Source organism: Meleagris gallopavo, chromosome 3 (genome assembly GCF_000146605.3).
Source record: "Meleagris gallopavo isolate NT-WF06-2002-E0010 breed Aviagen turkey brand Nicholas breeding stock chromosome 3, Turkey_5.1, whole genome shotgun sequence".
In the NCBI taxonomy this organism is placed as follows: Eukaryota; Metazoa; Chordata; class Aves; order Galliformes; family Phasianidae; genus Meleagris; species Meleagris gallopavo.
The window spans coordinates 15,321,987-15,342,015 of record NC_015013.2 but is presented as its reverse complement, the minus strand read 5'-3'; the positions used below and the strand labels follow the sequence as shown (position 1 = coordinate 15,342,015).

Sequence of the window (20,029 nt, the reverse complement as noted above, 5' to 3'; positions counted from 1 at the left end):
TTTTTTTTTTTGGGTGCCCTGAACTACACAGTTTTTATTTCTATATACTAACAATCCACTCATACCAGTGCTTACATTTTGGGCCACATCTTTCCACAGATCATTCTGTCCTCCCTTTGTCAGCAATCTGCCTGTCCTCTTGGACTGTGTGCCCTTAGACTTATAGCTATACAAAAATAGCTTAACACATTTATTTTTCTCCCCAGGGAGAAATCACAGGTGAAGTTCATGGTTTATTTTGGGTTACTTAAATTACTGATCTTTGGAGCTGCGATTACCATTTTCCTATTTGTTTGTACAGCAAAGTAAAGTCTTCTCTATAAAGCTGCAGTGTTGTGAATATAGAACTTGCAGGCTAACAACAGCTAGAAAAAAATCCCTCTATCAGGCTTACGATAAAGAACTACTGTTATTCCGCCATTTGCTATTTACAGTTGGCTCATCAAAAATATTAAACTGTAAAACTTACGGAAACCTTTTTATTAAATGAAACTTATCCTCTGTGACTCCCCTTGCTTTTGCTGCTGTTTCTCTCACTGGTGAACATAGGTTCACAGTGGGGCAGCAGCAGATTGAGAGCTGTGGCCAGTCAGCATAGCATTTCAAAAACAAACTGAAAATGTGTTGTGATGTGAATAGCTACCACTGATCTGTATGTGCTAATGCAGACTGTGGCTTGCTTTCACCATTAATGGGGTGAAGCAAACCTTAGCATGCACTTGCAAATGCTTCAGGGTTCAGTGAAGCTTGTACTCACCGTGAAAGCCTGAGGTGGCAGATGAAGGAAAGGTAAGAATTGCCCTCTGGAAGAAAGAGAGAAAGGAAAAAAATCATTTCTTTCTCTTTCTAATTTCATACATACACAAAAAGGGACATCAAGAACAATAAAATTTGTAGAGAAATAAAATGCTAGGTGAGTTGGGAGCTAAACTGTACATTACAGAAGGGGAAAAACATATCAGTGAAAGTTTATTCTGAATCTATAATTACTAGTGCTTTCTTTTCAGAGTTGTTTACTTGGGAAACACATCATTCAGACTGCAGCCCTGCTATCCCCAGCTGAAGTCTGCCATGTTGAATGGAGCAGAACTATACGAAGGTCTAGCTGGAATGGCCTTTTTGCACAGAGATACTGTTTACCCAGCACTATTTCTTACTTCTTTGTGAAACGTTGTTTCACTGTTAATCATCTACTGTAACAAAGAAGGTTTTACTGCCCTGCACTGCTTTGTTACTATCATCCTGTTTAGTGTGTTTGGCAGCTTTGAGCATACTGCGTCTTCATGTTGGTAGGCTACATCTACTCAAGTCATGTAACATGTAAATGTTGTGTTTGCGTTATGTTATCAAGAATAAGAGGTCAAATTCTCCCTGAAATACAGAATCGAAGAGTATAACTGTATCTTTGGCTCCATGACATGCTTCTACATAGCAGGCCCTGCAATCAAGCTAACTCAGGCACTAGATTTAAAGGCCATGCAAACAGAGGTGTCAGAGCATTAATAGATTCTTTCCAGCCGATGCTCTTTCTGTGGTTTTACACATTTCAGGTCAGTTGCTTAAAGGAGAGTTAATGCAACTTATAACTGCTAAAATTCCTCAGAGAATTTCCAGTAGACACAGGGAATAACAACCTCCAAGGGGGTTTCAGCCAGAGAATTAATACAGGAGCGTGAGCCTCGTGTTACTTCCAGGTAACACAGACTACCAGGATTTACACAATTCACCCCGATTAACCCACTTCATGCAAATATTTACGATTTTACCTGCAGAAAGTATTTTCTGGAAAACTCCTTTCAGATTATTTATAATGATTTGACTATATCAGTAACATGTTCTCCAGAAATACTTTTCTTTCTTTTTTTTTTTTTAATTCCACAAATACTAGATAACAATTTGGAGAAAAATATTCTCACCAAAAGAATTCCAGTCTCTCCAGTCAAAATTAATCCTCATTCCTAGACAAGCAGTGTTGAATCTTGAACTGTCCAGCACTGTCCTGACAAATAGAACCACAGAATAATTTAGGCTGGAAGTAACTCTTAGAGGCATCTTGTTGACCCCTCTGCTCAAAGCAGGTCCATTTAAGAGCATGTTGCTCAGGACTCAATCAAGTTCTATCTCCAAGTTCAGAAATTCCATGACTTCTTGGGCAGTTATCTCAGTGCTTAACCACCTCTCTTTGATCTTTATTTTTATTTTTTCCTTCAAATATCTAATCAGAATTCCCCCTATTGCAATTTCTAACTACCGTCTTTCATCTTTTCACTGTCTTCTCTGTCTTTATCTACTCTTTGCCATTAAATAGCTGTAAACAACAGCAAACTTTCTCTTCTGAAATCTAAACAAAAACATTTTTCTCCTCTCCACATACATCATATGCTCCAGCCTCCTTACCCTTTTGGTGACCCCCGCAATAGACTTAATGCTGTATGTCAGTGTCTTTCTTTTACAGAAGAGGGACAAAACTAAATGCAGTGCTCCACTTCCATTCTCACAAGCTATGAATAGAGGAGAATGATCTGAGCCTCTGAGAGTAGGCTACACTATTGCTAAAAGAAACCAGTGTTCAGTTGGCTTTCTTCTCTGCAAGGACATTTTCAGCTTATTGAAGTGAAATGTCCCGATCTTTCAACACAAAACTATTTCTCCATCCAGATTGTATTTCAGCACAGATAAAAAAAAAAAAACTTATATTTGCCAGTGCTGAACTTCATCAGTCCATTTCTCCAAGCTGCTGATGACTACGAGACAGCAACTCTACCTTCTCAATATTGAAAGCTCTCTATGCAAACCACCTCCATTCTTTTTTTTTTAATGACTTAAAAAATTGTTGAGAGTGCATCCCGTCATTCAAATAATTAATAAAGATATTAAGTAGTATTAACTCCCAGTATCAACCCCTGAGGAACATGACAAGTAATCAACCACCAGTGGGATACCTAACCACAGATCATAACCCATTGTATTTGTCCATCCATGAAATTTTCCACACATTTCACCATCCATTTTTGGAGTCCATATTTCACCAATTTGTCTATCCAGATTTTATATCAAAAGCCTTCCTAAAGTCATGCAATAATCCTCTCTGCTTTTTCACAATGCCATGAAAGGCAACCAGGTTGGTTAAGCAATTTGCCATTGTTAAACCCATGCTGTTTCCATCACCTTGGTTTTCTTTGCTTGCACCTAGATTTACCTTCCAAGTGGATTTGCTCCACAGCTTGGGACTGAGGTATACATGGCTAGTCTTTAGTTCCAGATCCATCTAGTCTGTGGCTTTTCCTGTTCTCAGAGATTAGGAACCTTCCTCAATAACTTGTCAAATATGATAGCAATAAAACATTTTGTCACCATTTTTTTTTAATGCATCCCACTCTGAGTATGGACCTGAGTTCACCCAAATTGTTAAAAAAACAAGTCCCTACATTTTTGTAGTTTTTTTTTGTTGTTGCTGTTGTTGTTTGTTTTGTTTTTTGCTTGCTTCCTTGCTTGCTTGCTTTGTCTGCTGTGAATAATGCTTCACTTCGCTAGAATTTGCTGGTAGGCTCAAGAACCTTTGAGACCTGAGGGTAAATTTTACATTCACATTCATCTAACATAATGCATCCTTTGGTCAACTCGTCAATCACTTGTGTGAAATTTTCTTATGGCACTTTGTAGAAACCTGGGTTGCTTGCATACAGCCATATTGCTCTTCCAGCAGACATCAGAATGATTGAAGTCCTTCATGAGTACCATAGCCTTCAGTTGTATAGCTTCCTTCCTCCATCTGTCTAACAAAGGCTTCAAGTACTTCATTTCTTTGAGCAGGCAGTCTGTAGTGGATGTGTACCATGATATCACTCATGTTGATCTGTCCTTTATCTGCAAGCTCTTGACTGATTTGTCACCTGTTCCAAAGCAAAGCTCCGTCTATCTGAGCTGATTTTTTGCTAATCCACCCCCTTGCCCTCCTGAAGTTCTAACACCTGTTTATCTCAATATTTGAGCCCCGTGACCCATTCCTTCATCCAGGCTGATATTTTGAGGAATGCTCTTTTGAAAGAAAAACTTACTCAATGGCAGCCTTGGCCAAGTTTTCCCAGAAAGAATTTTCTAGCTGAGCAGCTTTCCAGAGAGAACACAGTTAAGACTTATATATGTGGCCTTTTCAATTGTAACTATTGCCTCACTCAGTTTTCTAGTTATCTCTTTATGCAACAGAATTATTTTTTAGAAATAAATTTGGGAAGCATGGCAGTGCAGAGATATTTTTCCTTTCCTCACTTTCTGAATCACAGAACTAGACAAGCCAGATATGCAAACAGATTAAAGACTCAACTAAACTTGTGGCTATGAATTTATTTCATTCTTGTTAAACATTGATTTAAATCAGAATATGGTTCCTCATTTGTTTGAATGTTTCTCTATAGCCTCACTTCTCCAATCCCTACTTTCAACCCTGCCACACACTTTTATATAGCATATAAAATTCATACACATACTTCTGGATTTGATTGTCAGCATCAAGTGCAGCTCAGAATATCAAGGGATCACCTTTGTCAGTAAGCAAAGGATGAGCATTTGCTTTCAAGCACATCCATCAGGGAACAGAAAAAAGCTGTTACTGAAGAAGCCTGATGTTTTATTCAACCGTATCCCAGTAAAGACATTTCTGGATATTAGGCCAAGCAATTTTTTTTTCCCCCTAGTTCACCATTAAGGAATATCTTCCCTACCTCTCTTCCCACTCAAGGAATAGAGGTTTTTACAGAATTAAAAATGCATTTCTTCATCTAGCTTTATGAATCTGCATTATATCTACAAAGAAAGAACAACGCTGATGTAATATTAAATTCAAGCTGCTTTTATTTTTTTCTTTAAGTTTATGAGTCTAAGAAAACGCTTTTCAGTGAAATGGATAATTCAGATCTCTGATAAAGAGTAAGCAACTAACTCTGGGTAAATTTCCTAAGATGATAAAGGCAATTAAAGCTGGATATATAACACAGATTGATTTCATTCACTATACTAATCAGGCAAATTAAAGATTAAGGAATGTATGCTAAGACAGTCTATTAGTTACAAAAGTGCATGTAGTCATTTTTCTGGGGGAAAATAAGTAAAGCAACAAAACAAGAACAACCAAAAAACTCCTAATTTTGGTAAATGTCTGCTGCCAGCTGCTATTATTCAAGTTCCCTTTTTTTGACTGAGTAATGCAGTACATGATAGAAGTCCCATTAAAGTCATTGGAAACCTCCACAGGTATGTAGATCGACCCATGAAAGTATTCTGCCATTAAATGGCTATGCGCACATACAAACTCATATGATACCTTATTCTCATGTAATTTTAAAACAATGTATCTGTGTTAGCGTCTTGGCTCAGCGAACATCTTTTCTTGAAAATGGGATACAGTTAGTACGTTAAATAAACTTAAAGAGTGAAGGCACATTAACTGTGCTGTAGACATCTGCTCCCATGCACATACCTTTCTTTGAGATATAAAAGGATGTCAGGATAAGGGAACAAATTTGTTCTGACTTTGAAAAAAAGCTGCGAGGGAAGCAGGTGGTCTTGAATTGTTTTCACAACTCCCATTGAAAAATGGGGATTTAGGGAAGAGATTTCCAGGGAAGCGTGCTTTTCTTTCGAGACTCATTGCACTCCCACTGAAAGTCATTACAAATTAGGCATTTAACTTCCCATAACTCCACAGCTTACCTGACAGAAAACACTTATTTATTTTAGTACAAAGTCTTAAGTTTAAGATACCTCCAGATGCTATTGAGCTAATATAACCAGCCCAGAGTGCAGAAATTCCCCCATCTATCCCTTCTTTTAGTTAATATAGTGACAGTGACCTTCAACAGGTAGATAATAAACACCAGAGCAATGATATTTTCTAGCATTTCAGCATTTTCTTTGCTTTCACTTAAACAATCTTTGGTATTTCCACAAGCTAGCATAGAACAAATTACACCTAAGATTCAAATCACATTATAATAATTATGTACAGAACTGAACATTGTTAACAACCCACATTTTACTGCAAGAAGAACATAGAAGCATCAAATAGCAATATAAGGTCAGCCAGTAAGACTTTGAGAGAAACAATATTAAAATCAGTAAATTCTGCATTTCCAAATACAAGCCTACTTTTCCACTGCATACCTTGTCTTTTGTCAGAGGTGCACTTAAACGAGCTTCACTCATTTGTATTTTATTTTATACCAAGGAAGTCATTAGTTATGCATCAAACTCATCTTTTCATTTAGTCCTTAAGACTTATATTTGAAACCAATGACTGACAATCCAGTTATGGTAGGAAATGATAATCTGTCTCCTGAAATAAAATGACTTGTACACCTCTTTATGGCTTTCAAAGCTTCAATGGATTGAATTTTCATTCCTGACCACTGAAGTATACACATCAGTTAATAAAACAATTTTTAATCTCTCCTAATCTTCTGCTCAGATTTACATGCAAGAAAGTATTCTTAGTACCTCAGCTAAGCTATGACAAGTCTAGGGTGGCTAAGCCCTTTATGCCTTTCAGTCACTAGGTACTGATGACTCAGATAAACTAGTCCTCCTGTCTCCCAGGTTCTAACAAATGGTTTAAAAACAAAACAAAACAAAAAAGTGGTAGTCACTACAACAGAGAAATGGTAGATGCTGAAATAGATGAACTAAAAAGCAGATTGTTTAAACAGCTTCGTCTGTTCATAAAGAATTGAGAACTGGCTAAAAAAAGTTCTCTAAGCTTTTGTGAAGGTAATTCTAGAAGTCTGTACAATGCTATTTTGTTATGACCACCGCAGTTTAGGTGAACACGGCTCTGTAATTTTTCAGGCAATGGCTTGATGAACCAAACAGTAAGCAAAGCTGTAGAAATCATTTTACAATATATATACGTTCTTTTTTAAGTGAGAGAAATCAGTACTCGGAGACATAATGGCTTTCAGTTCTTTAATACCTGCAAAGTGAGATTGGGTCTCTTTCTTGGGGTTATGTAATAGAACAAAGAAAGCAAGAATTTTGATAAAAGAAAGTGAAAGTCAAGGACCGTTATGCATAGAGATGATCCAATGAGACACAGAAGTCTATTGTGCTTTATAAATTAAAGACCTATTTGTCTGTTGTAACTTAGTAAATTCTTGTTATAATTGTGTTTAGAGATAATAGCAAAAGGGACAAATAAGACTGCATTACTAAAGAAGGGCTGAGCATCTTTCAGCCCAAGAGAACATGGAGACACCTTTACTTGGTTTGCAGCTTTGTTCAATAATCCTTAAGATCTGATAGAAAGTTACCCCCTAGAGAGAGGGAGCAACAAAATAAGGGATCTTTCCAGCTTGATGTACTGCAGTTCAGGACAAAAAGCTTTTGTGTCACTGTCCCTATTTAATCAAATTGAAGAGCAGCAGCAGTTGTAGAACCCAAGAGGGATGAGTTGATAGGCCCTAGGCAATGTTGAAAGGATTGACACTTCTCAATTGATTTTTTGCAAAGCTGATTAGCTGTGGCTGCATATTTGCACTTCAGGATAGAAAACTATTTGTGATCTTGAAGGGTGTGTAACAAAGGTGTGAGTCAGTAGAGTATGGGTGTTTATTCTTGATTTTAGACATTTTAAATAGGACAGTAAGTTCCTGGCTACTGTTTGGGCAGCCTGTCCCACATCCCCAGGATCACAGTATCAGACAAGTTATTTTCAAGATCTACCTCAGACCACACAGTCTCACCTATAACCCTCACAAAAGAATAAGAGCCTTCCAGCCTACCTGGAGAACACAAGCCTGGAGGGGTCAAATACAAAAGCACTTTGTCTCCTGACCCTGGTCAAATGTTAAATTATTATTTCAGTGTCCTTTCTGCTCTATTTCTTATTCTACTTTGTTTTTATTCCAACATCCTGGAACCCCTTACAGATTAAAGAAAAATTCCAATAACTCTAACCATTCACATAAATTTTATTTATCCTTAGTAACTCTTCAGTTCTCTGTGTCACTAAGTTATTACTTCAGTATTTGCATGCTTGATTTCAGTACTCTATCATACCTCTTACTGTTGCTATGCAATGGAAAACACAGTAATGACAGTGGAATAGCTAAGTCCTAGACTACAACATGTAAGGATTTGCTCAAAGATAGCAGCCATGGACACAGAAACAAAAGAAGAAAAAAAAAAACAACTGCTTACTTTTAGAAGACACCAGGCAGGTAGGAATCTACAGCGAAATACCCTTGCCTCCATTGCCAACCCTTCAGTGAGGTCTGGGAAGGGGTGCATCCTGGCTCCACCCCTTCTGGTCATAAGGCACAGTGCTTGCACATGAGCTCCGCTGGGTTGGCTCTGCTTTTCCCACCAGGTGCTCAATCACTGGGTCAAGCCCTGATTTAGCATTTCTGCTATAACTCTTTCCAGAATATCTTGCAGGAGGAAAGAAAAAAAAGAAACAGGATAGGAATAAAATAGGAGTTACCAACAAAAAATATATTCCAATATGCTATTAATGGTCATATATTAGAAAAGCCTTAATGTTAGTCCTGAGATATTAGGAAGAAGCTACCTAAACATGCCAACAAAAATGACAAATGTATCTACTTATTTCTAAAAGATATAGGAGGATACTAGCATTGCTGTTCAAGACCTGTGTGCGTTCATACAGAAAGAAGGCCAACTGAATTGGACCAATTACAGGAAAACTACATGGAACTACTAGAAACAACACATCTGGCCTTCTCTTCATGGGATCCTTTTGGAATCTACTAAACTCAAAAAAATGAAAGACTAGCGTTTTAAACAGGATTCTACTTGAAGACTGAAAAGTGACCATTTTACACAGGAAGAGTGCATGTAGGCTGGCAGCCTTGCAAAGAAGAATACTGAGAGTATATATCATTATTATCCATAGATGTTGGAAGAGAAAGAATATAAGCAAGTGGAAGGAGGTTCTTGAAACAGAAAAACAGTGTTGGTGCAAGAAATTAAAATTGTCTTAAATTCAAATACTCAGGAATCAATCATACTGAACCATATTCAGGCTTATGCTATTAACTGCAGTAAAGCTAACTATAGTAAACTAATCACTGAAGTAAAGTAAACTAATTCAAGTACTCTGTAAACTGTAACGTGTGAAATCAAGAAAGTGACTAACAATGAAGATTGTTGATTGCTTAGAAAAACAGATCTTTGGTTAGTGGGGAGATGTAAAAAAGAGGGTATCTAATTTTAAGCACCTGTCATTTGAAAAAAGCCTCTGTATGGGAGTACGGAAGTGCTGTTTCTGGCAGCTGTACATTTGGAATTATGATGCTATGCTTTGGTAGAGTCTCTTTGCATTTTTCTTTTCATCTTGTCAATACTTTTTTTTCTGTTGTTTGTTTACTTTCTGTGGAAACAAGAAACTCCTATTTTGAGGCTGTAGAGTATAAATCTTCATATAATTTTCAAATTGCTTTACATAAGAATAGAAAGGAATCAACCCTTAGTTTCTCTAAACTCTAAGAAAATTTGCAAGTAATGTAGCACCTTTCTCCCATTTCTTCTGAATCCTTTTTTAGAATTCTCCCATTTTTACCAGAAATTTGAGTTAAATTTTTGAAGTAACAAAACAGTGAAAGCGTAGCTACCTGTATCTTAAATTAACCTTCCATGTATGTGACCTGAGCAGATAACTAAGCTCAATGCTCTGTACCCTATCCATTGGCCTTCTCGGATTGATTTTTAAATCCATTAACCACTTCTAATTAAATTTTATAGAGGAATAAAGGTGTTGAAAACACTCATTTCATTACAGTTTGGAAGAACAGTAGCTGCATAAGGTAAAGAAACCTACATTTTTTCATGACTGTTCAGCTGGCCGTGCTACAAATATGCATACAAACCAAGCTACCACTGACCTCAGCACATTCTATCTTTTTTCAAGTCAGAATTTATGGGACATGAGAAGGAGCTTAGCATTTTGCAGTCAAGAGGTTCTGAGGATAGAGTAAGAAGTATAAAATACCATGTAGTAGTAATTTTGCACTAGAGATGAGTCAATAGAGTGGTTATGTGGACCAGGAAAGGAGATGATGCTTTTCATAATTGATGCCATAAGAACGTGGCACATACATCCATAGTAAATTTGTCATTTCTGGTGATGCTGAATCTTCCAGAGGATCTTGTGGAGTATCTTCTTAGAAGAAAGGCTCTTTCATGGCTTGAAATAACTTATTTCTATAAGTATTTGCCCCAGTAACACATGACACGGTGTATGCATATATAGATATATGAAGTACAAATAGTGTTTTGGGAGTATTTTCAGAAGCAAATAAAGACTCTACTTAAAGTTTCAGAAATATATATTTAAGTACTTATTACCTAATGAACAAGAAATATCTTTTTCCTTTAAACACTAAGTCACTAAGCTCAGCAAAGGCTTTAGGCATGATTATTTGATGATACTAATGGTGTTAACTATTATATTAATTGACAGTGTTTGTTGATTTTATAGGGATAGATAGGGAAGAGTTCAAGAAAGTTATTACTCTGAAAGAGAAACTGTGCAATATTATAACATCATAGTATTTTTAGTGTTTAACTGAAGCATCACACTGTGTGACCTCAAGCAACACATGTGGTTGAATTTGTTCATTACTTGACAAGAGTAGAGCTTTGCTGCTTGGATCTATTCAATTTGGAGTGAAATCATTGCTCTGAATACTGCCAAGTGTAAGCCACCGATTCTTTATGTTAACTGCATACCAACTGCCCACATGCCACTTTAATAATTGGTCTCTATTTCATTGTGGTGCTAGGAAACAAAAACGTGGCCACAGCAGTCCCAGAATAGCAAGTTCCTTTTATAAATACAAACAAACAATAAGACATGAGGCAGCTTATTTCTGGATAATTGTAGGCTGATGATTTAGTATATACATCCCAAGGTCAATTGGCTTGTGTGATTGTAGAGGTTCAGGGACTGCTTTCAAACTGAGGGAGCAGGGGGCTGTATTCACGACAGGAATTGGAACTTGATTTGTAGGATGGATGGAAATCACCTTACCCACCGAATTTCCAGTTATCATAACCAGCAATACGACATTAGTGGGAGCTAAACTGCAATTTACAGCTGTCTTACACAACCTAAAGCCATTTCATGAATGAGATTAACTATGCTGTTTAAATCAGTGTTATAGAGCAAGGTAGGGGAGGGATGTTATTTCATTCTGGAGAATATCCATGGCCTGTAATTTCAATTTTTTTTTTTGAATTTAATTACCACAGCTATAATAGTACATTCTCAGTAAAACCTCATTACAAATATGTGTGCTGGAAAGCTGCCTCTGTCTAATGCATTCCATTATAACGCACACCAAAAAAAAAATAATAATAAAAAAAATAAAAAATCAGAGCTTAATTTTAACCTCACCTTCATTATCAAGTTTTAGTACTGCAGTGTCATATAGTTTCATATCAAGGTGAATTTAGTACGGTTTGTAATTGGGCCCTTCCAACCCCACCCACCCCTGCCCAGGCAAGACTACTGAACAGCTGGGCTCCAGTTCCTCACAGCCCTGTCCAGAGAGGCCACCTGCAGTCCACAGCACAGCCTTGCCCTGAGGGAGATGCTTGGTACCCCTGGTGCCCTACTCTTGGTGAGACCCTGCCTGCCTAGTGCCCCCTGGCCCACCAGGGGAGCCTCTGGCCCTTACCAGCATTGAAACACACTGACATTACTTCTGTTGTACATACTCTGACATTTTAGAGAACAGCTCTTGTAGCATAGAATACCGAAAACACTAATGAATTGCACTATTTAATGCCAATTTGATCTGCTGCTTTCATGCCATTTCAATTTATAATCTTTTTACAAAATTACATGAAAGTCATCCTTAATTTTTTCCCGCACTTTGCTCAAATAATTCCTATTTATGTAGCGTAGGCCTGATTCAATTTTTGAAACCCTGGTAAAATTTTTCTGGAGCTCCTTTGAAGTTAAGCAATACCATGTGTTGGAGATGAACGCAAATGCTGTATACAAACTCACTACCAAAAAAAAATTAAGAAAAAAAAAGGTGCTCACAGCACAAATACTTTGAGTACAGCTTTCACATACCTCTCCAAGCGACCTCTGTCACCACCCTTGTCGCTTCTGGGGCTTCTGTCAGTTACACTGGAAAAAGCAAGGCTGCTTCAGATTGGGACTCCTTGTAATAAATAAAAAGTTTTCCTTTTAAATTAATTATGTAGGTAACAATGAGTACAAAGTCAAATACAGGTAGCTAATGCTGTAGTCCTGCAGTCTGTTTAAACAGCTGTATATTTCTTACCAGAGCAATGAGGCCCTACCTTCTTTCAGGCAGCCATGTTTGAATGTCTTGGGCCAGAATATTGCCAAGGAGAGAAGAGAGAAAAAGACTGGATGGTTTTTATCTTACTGTAAATCATTAAAAGCAAAGAAGATGGTTCAGATAACAATGGCATTAAAGTAAAATGAGTGAAAGTATGCCTAGGGCATAATAAAATCTTTAATTTGTCGTTCATCCTCAGCCTTAGCCAGTGATTGATAGGTGATTTCACAAAAATGTCCAGAGAACATTCTGAGTGAATCAATTTACTATAATATTAATATAGTTCAATTGCAGAAGCATTTGATTTTTATTGCATCTTACTACTTCTCAATTTTGCTTACCTTTGGGGTATTGCTCAGTTCTGTCACCAAATTAGATGCTGTTGAGTAACACCGAGTTCCTCCAGAAATAAAAAAATCTAACTTGAAGTAGAGCCTTAAAACTTTTGGCCATAGTAAATTTGTATCGAGGAGCAGTAATGCAGTACAACCCAGCTGACATGAATATTGCATCCCACGATATTTTATTCTATCTCATGATTACCTGCCATGGTCCATTTATCTGGCCCATGAATAACTTTATGCAGAGGATAATGGACACTCTTTTGCAACATGAGTTAATACAAAGAGTGAAACTATGATGTCTCATATCTGTCCTGCTGAAAGTACTTGCAATATATTTTCTATGCATATTTCATTACAGCACACTTCCTGTGAAATGAAGGGTCTGGGTAGTGAAAATACCGTCAACTGCAAAGGAAAGCAGGGATGTTTCCACTACTCATTTTATCTTCATAACAGCTGTATTAAGTTTTATATACAAAACCATCAGCTGCATTTTTAAGTGCATCTCTCCTCCAGGCCCATCTTTTGGTCTAAACTTGCACCATTTATTCCTCCTTTCAATTTTATTCCTAATTATTTTTTTTAACATGGTTGGAGTAGCAATCTCTCACTTCATATAGCTCACACAAACAAAATATTGCTTTCAAGATAAATTGACACTTAAAAAAAACAAAGCTGAATGGTTTTGCCTGGGTAAAATTCTATACAAGCAAACAGTCGAGCACAGATAATATAATCTGTACTAATAAATTGTTTTTCTAGATATTTTCCTCATAGGTAAATGTTGCAAATTTATCATCCATAAGAAACTTTCCTGGAGATCTGTTTGTTTATTCTACCATATAAAAGCAACATTTAATTTTCTGAAAAAGAAAGGAACAAAATTCAAGCTACTTTAGCCTAGTTATTAAGCAGTTCATGCTGGTGTTGTGATTTTGTCCTATCCCACAAAAACAAACACATAACAAAACGGAAAATAAAACAACTCTGATGTTCAGTGGTTAAATAACTATCATAATTTATTTTAATCAAGAATTATAATCATACTTTTACGGAGAATTTTTATGAAATATGTTCTTCAGGCCACATGTGGTGGCACACTGGAAGGTCACTGTTGGGACTGATGAGTAGACACTCAGACAGCCTTATCTCTACATAACATACATGGGACATGACTTCCCCGAGATCTGACTCTTAAGCAGATAAGCCACTTACTTTCTGGCCAGCTGAACACTTACTCTGTTCTGTAATGTTTTAGGAAAGTGGTAAAGCTGAAGGTATTAGAATATTAGATCTGGAAAGAACATGTGATAGGAAATGTTTATTTTCAGAAGTTACTGCTTTTGATGAAAAGCTAGAGATTGAACCTTCGATGAAAATCACTTCATTCTCAACGTTAGTGAGTCAGTACATTGAGATATACATTGTCTTGATATTCAAGAGCCACAGTTCATCTTACACTGATATGTTAGTTGTGGGAGAAAAGTGGAAATTTCATAAACAATTGACTGAAAAATCACACAAGTTTTCATTTTTAGCTCTTCAGGTATCCAGACTCTTGAAAGAATACTTGGGAAGACAATTCCCAGTGGTTCCAAAACCCCTTCTAGCTTGACCTTTTTTGCTACTTTGTTCCTTGAAACCAGTTTTAATTAAAATGGTGATAAAAATGAGTTTGAGAGTTCATCCTATAACAAGTCTTACAACAGCACTATTCCATGATTTGTGTGAATTAATGATAGTCTGTTACCAAGGGCTGTTTTTCTCCCACTATGATACAGAAAAAATTAAAGTGACTTTCAAGGCAAACAAAAATTGAGTATCTTGTTGTGAAACAGTCATAAAAAAAAAATACATATTTTTAAATAAGAGTTATTTTTATGCCTTTTTTTGCAAGTTGCCTTTGAGAAAATTATACTCAAATATCCAATTACAATTACTTTCCACAGTAGGCTTCTAGACTGATTTCTTAACAAGCAGATCTAACATATTCTTCAGAGGCTTAAGCTATATCTGATAAATCATATCATTTCTGTAGGTTTGATGGCCAACTGACTAGTACTCAGGAGATCTGAACTGTATTCCGGGTTCCAAGACAGTCTTTTTGGAAACTCTAAGTTTCTACACTTTGCTATTTAGAAAAACAAAGCAAATGTAATTGACTGCTTTTGTGAAGTGCTTTGAAATCTCCTGTTGAAATGTTGCATACAAGCTAGCTATCGATATTCTTATTTTCAAGAGGAAGGCTCCGTGCAAAATTACACTGAATGCCCATTTTCTCCCTGAAGGAGATGTGCCTTGGCATGCCTGGTAATGATTTGCTGGTTTACAGGCCATATATTTTCTTCTATTTAACATTTTTTTAAATTATGTTTTATATAAAAACATTTATATAAAAATATTTGTGTAAAAACCTTATATAAAAACACTTCTGTATAAAAACAGAGAGTTTTACCCTTATAAGATGGACTTGTTGCATTGATCATGCTTTCTGTAGGGACCACAGGCATAAGTACCCATGAGGGAGCACCATGCCACCAGGTGGCTGTCAATAGGCTTCCAGCATTGCACTGGTCTCGATAGAAGGTTGGAGGATACCCAAAACATTGGATATAGAGTCACACTGGAGGCTGCCCTTCCAGTGTGCCTGGGGAATAGCCAAGCACTGGTAAAACCTGTGAGGATCATAATACTCTATATTCATTCAGTGTGCAAATCTTACTCTTCTACAAAGCATTCTATCCAGCAATGCTAAGTACTTCACCACACATTCAGATACATAAATATATATATATATATTTCATATTTGCATGCAGAAAGAGAAGCAAAGAGTTGGTTGAGACATTCTCAATTCTCTTCACATAAACATCTTTGCTATGAAAACAACAATTTGAAGGAATCTGCTGCTTTTCTCCTATGAGTTTTGTCACTGATTCCCCAAACTTAGAAGTCATTTCAATATATTTTTTTATTTCATGTAACAAGAAAATAAAATACACTTGATTAACATTTATTTTAAGGCCAAAGGAATAAATATACCTTTACCAAAGGAACAGCCTTCAGAGTAGTATTTAATCTGCTGTATCCTGTATATGCATTAAGCAGACTTTCAGTAGAGGGAAATTTCCTGGGAAAGCTCATGTGCTGTATGCTAACTACCATCATTCTCTACTTTCCCTTGCACTCACCTTGTTCTAGTTTGGTCGATGTCCCTTTGGATAAGGTGACTGATATCTTCATTGCCAGTGCTGGAATGGCCTTGTACATGTGCTGTCTCTGCTTCTTGCTGCATTTGTGAATTTGTGTATTTTCACTCTTATTTGTATGTAGTCCAGAGTCATAAAAGTACAGTACACAGAATTTGAACTCAAGAAGTGACTGCCCTGGCTACTTTTTCTTTCTTTGAACTCTACAATTCATGATTCTGCAGATTTTCCAACTATTGGAAATTACTATCCTATATATTCAGAGAGTAACACTTAAACCCCTAGTATTTAGTTTTGATTGATATATGTTCAGCTTTGGAAAGTCATCTGCAACTCCAGTTCCTAGGTTTCACCAGAGATTTTTTTTATAATACTGAAAACAACTTCAAATCCAACATCAAGATACCACTCCATCCATTCAGTGCTCCTACTGAGGTATCATCTTATTTCCTAAAAGAAGTGTATAGCTTTTTGGCTAGGTATTAAAAACCTGCACCATGATAATGAGAGAAAATATGTAGAATTGTGTCCCAGTTATTTATTTTTCCCCCCTTCTTGATTATTCTCACCACCAGCTGCATTCAGACCAGGATAAAGGAGATGGATCACTTAAGTACATCCTTTCTGGAGATGGAGCAGGAGACCTCTTCATTATCAATGAAAACACTGGTGACATCCAAGCCACAAAGAGACTAGACAGAGAAGAAAAGCCTGTATACATACTTCGTGCCCAGGCTATAAATCGAAGAACTGGAAGACCAGTGGAACCAGAATCTGAGTTCATCATCAAGATCCATGATATCAACGACAATGAGCCAATGTTTACAAAGGATGTTTACAATGCCAGCATTCCAGAAATGTCAGATGTTGGTAGGTGCTAACAGTTAATTTCTGTATCTGATCTGAATTCTTTCGTGGATTTTATTAAGGGCCCAAAACTGAAAGGTAATGAATGCAGACATCTGGTGTTTGTGATGAGTAGAAGCAACTGAGCCATTAAAAAAATCTGTCTCCAGTGGAATTAGTGACAATGGTTTGCTGAAAACTTAAGTATCAGATGAGTAAAATATGCTTCTTCTGTTGTGCTACAGGAAAAGCAAGTTAATGCATTTTTGTTTAGTTCGCAGTGAAAGTAAGCTGAGCTGACCTGTTACAGGACACCTTCAAAGAATTTAGCATACATTGATAACATGATTTAGTTGCAGTGTAATAGTAATTAAGATAAGATCACCTACGGGTCAACTAGAACTATTCAGTTAACGTTGTTTAGTTCAAGAAGGTAAAAAAGAAGTAAAAAAGGAGAGATGCAGAAGTGAGTGTACACGCTTCAGGAAAGAAAACTATAAAGCCAAGTCATCTCATCATTAATTCTAAGATATGTCATTACTTTCCTATTAATTTTGTTGCTTTTCTTAGGCAAAAAAAAACTGAACTACAAAGTCCACTGATGTCCATTTAAATCTTTCCATTTGTATCAAAGATATTGAGCCATCAGAATGAATTAAAATAAAAAAGAGGGAGAGATAATTCCTTGAAATATGACTTATGGTTGGATTTCTTTCAGGAAAGTTCACAGGTTTTGAATTTTTCTCTCAGATTCTTATGAAGGTCATTTTGATTTTTTTGTCAGAGAAAAATGGATGGTTGAATGGCAAGAAGCACAGTTCTAATCTGAAAAAATACCCAGAGACAGAAATATTAATTAATCACAATCAAGAATGAGATTAAAATAAAGCTCAAGCAATATGAAAATAAAGACTTTAGGGCATACTCTCTCCTCTCATTCATGGGACTTGTCACACAGAAATAACCTCACCTGGTGAAGATAGAAACTAAAATTCACATTTTAGTATGTAAAGTGAATGCTTTATTCACAAATTTGCTTAAAATCCTAAAACTTAAGCTCATTTATCATGTTTGTTAACACTTTGACCAGGATTCAAAAACATTTCTTTCTCTAAAAAATGTGTAAAAAAAACAGATTTACATTCTGATGTTGAACACCTTAAAGTCTAATATTGTTCTGACTGTAAATTTTAGTTTAACCTGTTACAAGCATGAGTAAATTTGTGAAAGTATATTCTTGAGCCAGAATCAAACTCTAAACACCTTCCATATCTAGTGAAAGCTGGGTTTCTGATTTGTTCCTAAAAATTATGATAAAGGAATTATGTATTCAATTGATAATTGCAGTTTAATGAACTGAGAAAAAGCCAGCTATTGTTTTGGTTTGGAAACACTGTCTTTTATGAGAGCAGAATAACTCCTACCAAATAAGGATATCTCTACTTTTTGCCACATGTTCGACTTGAACCTCAGCTATGCTTTTCTACATCATAAACTGTCTCAGCCATGAGAAAGAAAAAAAAAAGAAAAAAAGAAAAAAGAAAAAAGGAAAAAAAAGACTTTTACCTTCTTTTATCATTGCAGGTACCTTTGTTGTACAAGTCACTGCAACTGATGCCGATGATCCTACATATGGGAACAGCGCTAAAGTTGTCTACAGCATTCTCCAGGGACAACCATATTTCTCCGTAGAATCCGAGACAGGTCAGAAGACCTTGTCTGTCATTCTGTGACAATGTCTGCAATTTAAAATGACATGCTAAGCCAAGCTAGGACATATTAGTCAAAAACTTCAAAGAGATTTTATCTTATTCAGTGCAAAATCTGACAAACTTAATTGAGCGATACATCTGTAAACATGACACCTACAATATTTTAATCTAAAAGCAAAATCTAATAAATATGATTAGTACTGAATGTGAAACAGTTTTCAATCATTTTTAACAAGCAGTGGTACAGAGACTGCTTAAATTAAACCAAATAGGTTGGCTTTTAGAAGAAAATGAGAAAACAGGTGGGTGTGCAAAAAAAAGTGCTTAATCCCCATGTATCTTCATAATGGCTAAATTAAGACTGAAGGTTTGCTTGTTTTTTGTTTTCTTTTTTCCTCCTGCTTCTTCAAAACTTGTTTAAAGTAATTATAATTTCTGTACATCTGCAACATATCACTTTAATGCTAATTTTATGAAAGAAATCTTAATTAAGAATAATGATAGAAGAGGTAAAATTGGTTGTTGAGCTACACTAGCAGATCACAGATAGAATTGCAAACTGTTCTGTTTTTGGAATATATTTAAATTACACAGAGTGACTAGAATTTTTTATTTTTTGCAGCCTGTGTGTGTAAAACATGTGAATTCTGACTGATCAATTCTGCTGTACTATTACACTATCCCACTACACAGATACTCTCAGGACTTATGTCAAACTTCTACAAGTAACAAAAGATTTCAAGAGGCTCCTTAAATAAGAATATCCATTCTGATAGGTTGCTTGAAGCCAGAGAAAATGGTTCTCCTCAACATTCTTACAGGAAAAGAATGGTATTCCAGACAATTAATCAGGTTTTAGAATTGTTTCTTATCTAAATCTTAGAGAATTGGGCAAGGTAAAGATGAGATATGTCAGAGAAAAATGTGAGGTGAAAAAAGATACATCTGAAAAAAAGGGAAGCCAATATCAAAGGGAGCTTCCCTTTCAAGCATAAGGTATTAGATAGTACAAGAAAGAGGATTTTTGCACTGATGCATGCATTCTCACTTGGAAAGTATAATATCTGTTCTTAGAGTTACAATATGGATAATGCACCCAGGAGTTCAGCAGTGATAACCTTTTAGCAAGAGGGTTATATGAGGAATGGAAGGGAAGCAAGGTAAACCACAGACTTGGTTGTGCTCACATGGAAATCAATTGCAAAACTCCTAAAGTCAAATAAGTCATTGTTGAAGCTGTTATGAATTTTCCCATGGATTTCAGTGCTTGGATTTCATCCCTTTTGTCTACAAAGGAGTCAGTTTTTAGCCTTAAGATACCCAGTCAGAACGTAAACATTTTGCTTCATGGTAAATCTAAATGACTGAATTTCAATAGGAGTTGGGCTTAAATAGACTTTGTACCTTTGAAGAAGGAACAGACTGGCAAAATCATTTCAATCAATGTATAAATAGAAATATATATACTTGGGCATGCTTGTATGCTTACAATATTTTTAATTAACTTCTCCCATTTTAATGTTGTCATATAGCCCCTTTAATGATGTATTGCTGAAGTTAGCTTTTTTCCTTATTTCTTTTCTTCCTTTTTT

The 20,029-nt window shown here is 36.2% G+C and overlaps 1 protein-coding gene across 1 annotated transcript in view; it reads left to right on the top strand.

The window, feature by feature from the left end:
- CDH6 (cadherin 6) overlaps nucleotides 1-20,029 on the top strand; it is a 112,991-nt gene that overhangs the window by 66,736 nt on the left and 26,226 nt on the right. The window contains exons 4-5 of the mRNA XM_031552694.1: nucleotides 16,455-16,749; nucleotides 18,310-18,446. Coding sequence (XP_031408554.1) covers nucleotides 16,455-16,749; nucleotides 18,310-18,446 — 432 coding nt within the window. The remainder of the gene's footprint in view (nucleotides 1-16,454; nucleotides 16,750-18,309; nucleotides 18,447-20,029) is intronic.